This window comes from Sardina pilchardus, chromosome 12, assembly GCF_963854185.1.
Source record: "Sardina pilchardus chromosome 12, fSarPil1.1, whole genome shotgun sequence".
Classification (NCBI taxonomy): Eukaryota; Metazoa; Chordata; class Actinopteri; order Clupeiformes; family Clupeidae; genus Sardina; species Sardina pilchardus.
The window spans coordinates 19855256-19865324 of NC_085005.1; the positions used below are offsets into that span (position 1 = coordinate 19855256).

Sequence of the window (10069 nt, forward strand, 5' to 3'; positions counted from 1 at the left end):
CACGGAGAGAGCTGAGATCTCTGAGATTTTGAGAGGCGCTGGGAATTTTAAACTGAAAGAGAGAGAAAGACCTTGACTAAAAATGTTAATTGGGTTGTTTGGTGTTGGGGCCGTTTTTTTAATGAGGCCATTCAGAGAGCCGTGGTGGCACGGAGCCGTAATGATATCTCTGGGCCCTAATTTAATTGACGGGCCAAGTCTGAAATTGAAACACATAAGCGGCTCACAAAAAGTTAGGGATATCTGGCTTCCGGGTGAAATTTATGGGAAATGTAAAAAGTTCAAGCAGTGGTATATTATATCATGAAAGTAGGGCATTTAAGTAGAAGCATGCAAGTGGTGATTTCCTCATCTCAAACAGTGTACTGAAACAAAGGCCAACACATTTCACCTGAACGCCGAATATCCCTGACTTTTTTTTTGGAGTAGTGTATGCCCAGCCGTGAGAATAATGTTTGGTCCATGCATTAGACTTTGGACTGCCCGTCCGTTAAATTAGGCCCTCGGTCATACCCTCTGTGTGCCTTCATCTCTCCCTTCCCTCTCTCTGGGTCCTTCAAATGAGAACTACTGTACATCCATCTCATCGCACTGCCTCTCTCTGATTGCTACTTCCTGGACCCATCTATAACGTTCAGAACGATTCTACATGTATTAGCTGTAGTGTAATAATATGTATCACTTTGGGGAGGGGAGGGGCAGCCATCTTGTCCGTGATCAGGCAGCTGGGGGGGGGCTCTGGAATGTTCCCTAATGGCCGTGATGTTTTGGTTAGTATTGTAACCCCCCCCCCCCCCCCCTCCAGGCCCGACCGGGCCGCCCCAGAGCAGAGCAGGCCAGGGGAAGGGCACAGATTTCCACTCCGATTGAACCATCAAAAAAAAAAAGAAAACCACAACTGGACCTCTGCCTCGGCCTAGAAATTTGGCCAGCAGAGGGGAAATTTTCCATTTCATAAAATGACTAAAACAAATGGAGAATAGAAACTGTTGACAGGGTTATCAGTGGCAGGGCAGTGGCATTTGTGATAGCAATTATTTGGCTCAAAGTGTGCAAGTACAGAGAAATATTGACAGTGAACATAACAGTGAAATATTGCAAACTGCTGATCCTGTGTGTTGAATGTGTGGGGGATGTGTATGTTGATGCATCTGGTTGAATGTGACTGTAGGGAGCATAGAGGGATGTGTGTGTGTGTGCGTGCGTGCGTGCGTGTGTGTGTGTGCGCATACAGTAGTCTGAGGAACTATACTCTGATAAGGTTCACTGGGCCCTACTCGACCCCTTCATCCCTGATGGCGTATCAGTCAAATTTACATCAGCACACCAAAGTAAATTTGAGCTCATACCGCACCAGATCAAACAGTTGTGTCATAACATCCCCATGAGATGCTAACATCAGTCAGGCAGTAACATCATTAGAAGAAAAGCTAGTTCATTAAACGTAGAACACAGATCTTCACCCTCACAACAGCTGCTCACTGTAGTCCAGAGATGAGGCCATTGCTGTTTTTAAAGTAGATGAAACGTTCTCTGTGTCCATCACACGTCCTGCAGTCTTTTCTGAATGTTTTGTAGTTATTTCTGTGATGGCGGGGAGATCACAGTGAAAGAGAGGTTGATTTGGAATTGAGTATGCTGGCTAAACCAGCTGGAGCTCAATAGTGAAGAATAATGATACGACTCCAGTGGAGTTGCCTTTTATTAGGCTGTAAAAAGGTTCTCTAGGTGATTTGGATTTGAATTGAGTGCATATTTTGCAGATAATTCAGTCACCGTCTCTGGAAAAAGGCAGTAAAGGCACCAAGCACGTCTGATTGGCTGTCTCATTCATTCTGTATTATAACATATCATACAATAGCGTTTTATTAAACACTCCGTTACTGGGTGAACAGATTTAGACATTGATCTGATTGTCTGAATTACAGCAGCAAGAATGTCTGAGCCTCATCTCCTCCCAGTACTTGTAAATTCTGGACACAGGGTCTAGCTAACGTAGCTAACATAGCTAACGTTCAACGAAAATGTAGTTGGATAATGCACATCGGTTTGAGTGCACTGTAGGGGATTTGCTCGACTAACACTTCCTGGACACTGTTGAGTAGTCTAGTTTCCCCATTTCACCAAAGCCACTCCTTGAAGCATCTCTGCCACAGGTGCTTTTCCCAGACTGCGTAGCTCACTGTCGCCCCCAACTCTTGGTCTCCTCAGCTAACGAGGCCGGGTGGCCCACCATCGGAAAAGGGAACGCCTCTCTCAAGCCCCCCGACTGGAAGGAGTCCGGAGGAGATGGACCAGGCAAGACCCCCTCCCCCACCAGCACTCCTGCTGACAAGGTATAGTGCGCTCGCTATCTATCTCTATCTATCCATCCATCCATCCATCCATCCATCCATCTATCTATCTATCTCTTTCTCTATATATATATATGCTGTATATATCTATCTATCTCTTTCTCTCTCTATATATGCTGTATCTATCTATCTATCTCTTTCTCTCTCTATATATGCTGTATATATCTATCTATCTCTTTCTCCATCCGCCTCTCTGTCTCTCTCTCTCTCTCTGTCTTCATTCCACTGACTGCTGTATAGACTGTACAGAACTGTACAGTCTATACAGAAGCCTGTATCTAATTATGTGTGTACTGTATATCAAACAATGGTTATATATACTGTATGTGTGCATTCTTTGCTTCCTCAGGCTCAGGACGGCAGTAAGCCAGCTCCCCCCATCTCCAAGCCCCAGCCCCCTCCGTACGGCGCCCACCACCACGGCAGCAGCGGCGGCGGCTGCGGTGGTAACGGCAGCGTCACCAGCGCCCTCTCCTCCTCCTCCAACTCAGGCTCCACCAGCTCCCTGGAGCTCCGCAAGGACGTCCCGCCGCCTCCGCTGCCGGCCGCCGTCCTCCGGCCGGGCCCCAGCGCCTCGCCCGGCTCCGGCTCGCTCTCCGGCGGTCCGGCGCTGCCGCCGCCGCTGCCCCCTCCGGCCTGGCCGCGCACGGGCCCGGCCCCGCAGGGCTCGTCCTCGCAGCAGATCCAGCAGCGCATCTCGGTGCCGCCCAGTCCCACCTACCAGCCCGGCTCGCCGCTCTTCCCGCCGGGCGAGCGGCCCGATCCGCCGCTGGCCGTGGCCGTGCGGCCGTTCATCCCGGACAAGGGCTCCAGGCCGCAGTCGCCGCGCAAGGGCCCGGCCACCATGAACTCCAGCTCCATCTACCACATGTATCTGCAGCAGGCCGCCCCCAAGAACTACCCCTTCAACAACAAGCCCGCCGTCAGAGCAGGTAACCAGCAGGGGGAGCTCTTTAGCCGTCCTGTGCTGACACTTAACAGGACGTATTGTTTTGTGGAAGTGCTTACTGAACTAAGAAACACACCAAAGGAACCTCAAGTCTACTGGGTACTTACTGGGTTGATCATGGATGATATTTAATAGAAAGTTGCGATAAAATAAGTCATGGTTAATGCAAACATACACTAATGCCTTGGTATCTGCTGAAATATTGCTGTAACTTACTGCATTTTTTACCAACGAGGTGCTGAGGATGCACAGTGGAAGTTTATGTGTACATTTACAGCTGAATGCATCTGAGTAAATAATTGTAGTGAGTTCTCTACAGGGATTGTCAGTGGCATCACCAACCACAGTGTCTGTAATCAGTCATAATCAGTCTGTAATACCGTAATTTCCCGACTATTAGCCGCGGCTTATACATTGGTTTTGCAAAATTTCTTCAGCTATGAGGTTGTTAATACAGGGGGGCAGTTAATATGGTGTTAATATGGTTTTGTTTCTGTTAACTTGCATAAAACACTGTCCTGCGGCTTATACACAATGCAGAGCTTATATGCGGGAAATTCTCATCTCTTGGTTCTCCCTCTCCTCTCTGCAGTGTACGGGAAGCCCGTCCTGCACCCGAGCTCCACCCCCACCTCCCCCCTCCCCTTCCACCCGGCGTCGGGACACTTCACCGGCTTCCTGGGCGGCCCCGGCGAGGACCTACCGGACGGCGTCGGCGTCGGCGGCTTCGGCGACCTGGTCGGCGAGCTCCCCCCGCTGCTGGGCGGCGCCGGCATGGTGGACCTCCTCCCGCCCGGTTCCGGTTCCGGTCCGCCGCCGGCCATGGTGGACCACATCCCGCGGCCGCTGAGCCCCACCAAGCTGACGCCCATGGTGCACTCGCCCATGCGCTACCAGAGCGACGTGGAGCTGGAGGCGCTGCGCAAGCGGCTGGCCAACGCGCCGCGGCCCCTCAAGAAGCGCAGCTCCATCACCGAGCCCGAGGGCCCCAGCGGGCCCAACATCCAGAAGCTGCTCTACCAGCGCTTCAACACGCTCGCCGGCGGCATGGAGGGAGGCGGAGGAGGCGGCGTCGGGCCGGCGCCCGCCGGGGTCACACCGTTCTACCAGCCCGGCTCGGCGGTAGCCGCCGCCGCCGCCGCCACCGGCGTGGGTCAGGGGGGCGACGCCGACAACGGGAACCCTCCGTCGGAAGTGGCGGCCGGCGGAATGGCGTCGGCGGCGGTCTCGGAAGGGATGCCGGGCGAGTCGACGACGACGACGACGGCGCCGGTGCCGCAGGGAGACGCAAACGACAACCGGCCCGCGGCGGGGGTGCTGGGGTCACCGCCGGCCGGCGAGGTCCAGGCGCCAGCGGTGCCCGCGGCGTCGCAGGAGGACAACACGAACAACAACACGCAAGCGCCCGCCTCCGCCACCACCATCCTGCCCAGTCCCGTGGTGGAGGCCACCTCACCGCAAGAGGCTGGCACCTGTCCCTCCGCACCCACGGTCAGTGCCCATCCAGCAGAAGTGCTCCCAACCACACTCACACATGTCTTACTTCAGAATCACTCAGTCTGCAGAAGTGTGCCTAACCACATGCACATGCGTGTGTACTCACACACACACACACACACACACACACACACACACACACACACACTGTATGCCTTACTTCAGAATCAGAATCAGTCTGCAGAAGTGAGCATCTTCCAAAATAAGGAATAGCATAACCAGAAACCACCACAAGCTCTCTCTTCTGACACTCAGCGTTGTCATTTAACACAGTAGTTGGTTAACCTCATTCCTTCCTTTCCTTCCTTCCTTCCCTCCAGGAGAAGCGCAGTAACCTGAAGAAGCCCAACTCTGAGCGGGCGGGCAGCGGCCAGCGGGTCAAGTTCCACCCCCTGGCCCTGCTGCTGGACGCCTCGCTGGAGGGAGAGTTTGACCTGGTGCAGAGGATCATCTACGAGGTGTGTGCTCCTGCACCTGCTGCTTGCTGTCTTGTTCTCCCAGCTAAACACAATAGACCGTCTATAGGGGGATCACAGAGTAAAAAGGGCCATTCACACCAAGAACGATAACTATAAACTAAATACAAATCTACGAGGTGTGTGCTCCTGCACCGCTGCTTGCTGTCTTGTTCTCCCAGCTAAACACAATAGACCGTCTATAGGAGGATCACAGAGTAAAGGGCCATTCACACCAAGAACGATAACTATAAACTAAATACAAATCTACGAGGTGTGTGCTCCTGCACCGCTGCTTGCTGTCTTGTTCTCCCAGCTAAACACAATAGACCGTCTATTCATGGGTTTCATCCGGTCCCTTTCCACAGGTGTATACAATCAAGCACCTTGATTATGAATGCAGCCTGCATGGTGCTTGATTAATACACCTGTGGAAAGGGACCTGATGAAACCCATGAATAGGGGGATCACAGAGTAAAGGGCCATTCACACCAAGAACGATAACTATAAACAAATATCGCTCTTGTTTAATATGAATGACGACGACATTCGAACATAAACTATAGCGATAACGACATGTATAAAGGTATTGTTGGGGATCACTTTCAGATCGATTTTGAAAAAGAAAAGCTAACTGCCAATCAAAACCCATCACATTTTAGCCATCACATTTATTAACATGAGGAGAGACTATTTTTATCGTTGGTCGGTGTGAATGCTTTTATTGTTCTAGTTATGGTTCTAGTTATTGTTCTTATTGTGAACGGCCCTTAACTCATAAATCAATACGGTCAGGATACTTGGGCCATGAGAAGGATAAGATTGTGATGCAGAGTAATACAATACATCAATAGTAAATTATCTGTGATCCATCAATGGTCCTAATTAGGCAAAAATACCCCCTACATAGGTGTAAATTATGCATAAATTCAATATAAATCTATTCTCAGTCTGTTGTTATGGAGTGCATAATTGGTTTAAGCACTCAATCTGAAGAGTGAATATGGATTGCTCTCTTTATAGGCTATAGGCTAACTGGCTAGTGAATTATGCTAAGCTAGGCTAACAATGTCAGCCTGGGTTATTGCACGCTCAGAGACGAGAAGGATATGAATCCTCTTATAAGACTCTGGGGTAGACGGCAAATAAGCTAATTTCTCGTAATGTTTGTGTGTTCCTTTACGCACTCAGTCCGAAGAGTCGGTATGGAGCTTAACGCTAAAACCTCATTTCTCCTCTAGTATTACTCCCCACAACTTGCAGCACCGTTCTCTCTGACTGTGTTCTCCTTGGTTCTTTAACTTCCAGGTGGAGAACCCCAGCAAACCCAACGATGAGGGAATCACGCCTCTACACAACTCCGTGTGTGCTGGACACCACCACATTGTCAAGTTCCTGCTGGACTTTGGTGTTAATGTCAATGCAGCAGACAGCGATGGATGGTGAGAGATCACTGACTTCCTCCTGCAAATTGTATTTATTTATTTATTATAAACTGTCTTTACTATTTATAAATACTAGTCTTACGACACATGCCTTTCCTTCAGCTTAAATAACAAAATCATATAGAGTTTACTATTTTACAACGTTATTGCCCACCGACTTGGTGTTTGCTTTGAGCGTACTGACTCGGCGCTGATTGGTGTGTTTTGTGTCACCTGACCAGGACACCGTTGCACTGCGCTGCCTCGTGTAACAGCGTGCACCTGTGCAAGCTGCTGGTAGAGTCGGGAGCCGCCATCTTCGCCACCACCATCAGCGACGTGGAGACGGCCGCGGACAAGTGCGAGGAGATGGAGGAGGGCTACATCCAGTGCTCGCAGTTCCTCTATGGTATGTCCTTCTCACCGTTGGGTTCTTGTCTTCAGTCGCGTCCATGCTTTTGGACAGGACTACTGCCTGCACTGTTTCTGTTTTGTCAGTCGCAATATTGGCCGGGTTTCCCAGATTTGTTAAGAAGCTCTTAAGTGCTAAGACCTCCTCAGGAGCGCTCCAAGAACGCTCCTAAGAAGTTCTTAGCACTTAAGAGCTTCTTAATGAATGAATGTTGACCACATGATGTGGTGCTGCTTGTGGTATTTGATGATTACGTGCTTCTGTAACAATTAAAAAATGTACATTTCCGATATTGGATATGTCAAAATATATACTTGTCAGTAATTAGTCTTAAGTCTTCTAGTGGCCTACAAGAGCACATCACATTTAAGTGCTTCTACTCGTTGATACTACTACAAATGAATGCGTAACACTTGTCCATCAAATTCTTTGTTGAGACCAAAATTTGTGCCCATCCCTAGCCAACTACTGGTACAGTATGAAAGAGTCTGGTAGATTTCAGACTCAATGAAACAATTCACTACTGAGTGGCTGGTGAATGCGACCAATTGTCTGCTGGTGGCTAAGCCCATTTTAAAAAGTGAATTTTCAACGTTGAATTGTGTGTGCAGGCGTACAGGAGAAGCTGGGTGTGATGAACAAGGGCACCGTTTACGCGCTCTGGGACTACGAGGGTCAGGGCAGCGACGAGCTCTCCTTCCACGAGGGCGACGCCATCACCATCCTGCGGCGCAAGGACGACAACGAGACGGAGTGGTGGTGGGGGCGTCTCAACGACAAGGAGGGCTACGTGCCCCGCAACCTGCTTGGGGTGAGAAAACGCATAGACGACCGCAGCAAGGGCTCCCACAGGCAGACAATGAGGAATTCTGAATAACACAGGACAATTGAGGACTCTAAATGCTTTTAACCCATACGGGTAGCTGTGACCACACACACTAGGAGCAGAAAGAAATTAGCACACACAGAATATTAGTTCTATACACACACACACACACACACACACACACACACACATGGAAGAGTGGACAGCCACTTCAGCACCACTTCAAATCCGCTGCTCATGCATTGTATGGGTTTACAAGTATGCTTTGTCTGAATAGCGCTCGTGTGGATGCAATATTTGTCTTTATCTTCTTGTCTTTCCATTCTTTCTTACTTCTTCCTCTTCCTTTCACAGTTGTACCCCAGAATAAAGCCGCGCCAGCGCTCCCTGGCGTAGTGCCGCTCTCCTCGCCCACCCCTCTGCCCTCTCTCTCTCTCTCTCTCTCTGGCCGTCTGCGCCTCTCCCCGGGCGATGAACTGGAACTCTGGGTAGTGGGCACGGATTGGCCCTGGACCGGACGAGACACGCTGCTGGCCCCTACAGCCCCCTTGCCCTGCCCTGCCCTATCCTGCCCCTGCCCCTGCCCCTGCCCCAGCCTCTGCCTCAGCCTCACACTGGGGGCTTCAAGCTGCTACCGCCCCGAGCCACCTGGCGGGGAAGACGATCAACAGCGCAACACGAATACATGCATATATACAAACAAACACGCATACATACATACATACACACACACATTATAAAAACACTCAACACTCAACACTAACACTCACTAAACAGACTACACAGACACTACACACTACAGGCAAATCAAGCAAGCTGAGAACAAGTTCACCTCTCGTGTTCCTCTCCCTCCCTCCCTCCCACCACATCTTCATCCAGGCTCAGGCTCTACGAGTCCTGCCGACACTCACCCAGGTCATACACCTGATGATCCACCTTTTTTTGTGTTGCGCGTCGGACAAGACAAAAGACGATGAAACGAAACGTGCACGCCTCTCAGAGCCTCTCCCGAAGTGAAGTGTGACCAAACGGAAGCTTTTCCCCTTCATTCCTTCTCTCTGGTCTCTCAGGCAGGCGCACACACACACACTGACACGGCACTTTGATTCCAGTGCAAGAGCGCGTATGTGTTTAGCTTTCAGTGCTGTGTGTGTGATTCTTTCTTCTTACCATTTTACGTGTTTTTTTTTTGTTTGTTTGTTTGGGGTTTTTTTTAGGAGTTAGTCTGCGCATTGACAACACATTTTTTTATTCATTCACCAGAATAAGTTAATGAGACCAAGCCAGATGATTTTTTTGAGTGCTGTGTTTTCAGAGGAGTTCATCTCAAAGGAGAGACCAACAAAAGAATGATTGCATGTGTGGTAACTAGATTCCAATGTGTGTTGAAATACCATTAAATCAATTCTGTATTTGGAGAAAGGGACAAAGAACAAGCCTGCAACAGTTTATTGGAAGTGTTAACTTCGACAAGTTGATAGATGAATGATAGATGAATGTTTTTAGTCGTGTGCGTGTGTGAGTGGCCATACCACATGAAAGACATACTTGTGAAACACTGGCAGAAAGACTGGTATTGTGTAAGAAATTTGGGAGTGAGTGATTTTGTCAACACCTACAGTATTTTGACAGCAAGAAGGGAGTGTAGGTTCTATATTCAGCACCCCTGAAGTAGTCAAGCTTTAACAGATGACACTACATATGTGAGAGAGAAAGAGTGTATATGGGAGCGCTTGTATTTGTGGCCAGACTAATGGAGCACTTGGATAATAGATGCCACTGGAAGCTTTTCTATACAAGCTGACGTAAAGGTTCACCCTTCATGCTGTATTTACATGCTTTATTTACATTTTTTATGTTGCATTACATTACATTATACTGTACCACCCCACACACACTCCTGCTCCACACACGAGTCTTGTGAGATGAGATTTGTACCCTGCCTGTCTGGCAGCAAAGAGCTTTACTGTGGAGTTCTGTAGATACTGTGATAAAAGGTTTTGAGAGGCGACTTGTATTTTGGATTTTTTTTTCCTTCTTCTGCTGTATGACTTTACTGCCCCGTGGGGTTTCTGTTTGATATAAGAATACAGTACCTCACACAATCCGTTATATACATGTGCACAATAAAACAAAAAAGATTCCGGCATGA

The 10069-nt window shown here is 49.3% G+C and overlaps 1 protein-coding gene across 5 annotated transcripts in view; it reads left to right on the top strand.

Annotated features, from left to right (window-relative positions):
- The window catches only part of ppp1r13bb (protein phosphatase 1, regulatory subunit 13Bb), a 56954-nt gene extending 46885 nt beyond the window's left edge, over positions 1-10069 (top strand). For all 5 annotated transcript variants that reach the window (XM_062551537.1, XM_062551540.1, XM_062551539.1 and 2 more), the window contains 8 exons: positions 2212-2336; positions 2704-3286; positions 3896-4794; positions 5121-5258; positions 6564-6697; positions 6922-7088; positions 7703-7902; positions 8272-10069. In XM_062551537.1, the coding sequence (XP_062407521.1) occupies positions 2212-2336; positions 2704-3286; positions 3896-4794; positions 5121-5258; positions 6564-6697; positions 6922-7088; positions 7703-7902; positions 8272-8313 (2288 nt within the window). In that variant the 3' untranslated portion in view covers positions 8314-10069. The remainder of the gene's footprint in view (positions 1-2211; positions 2337-2703; positions 3287-3895; positions 4795-5120; positions 5259-6563; positions 6698-6921; positions 7089-7702; positions 7903-8271) is intronic.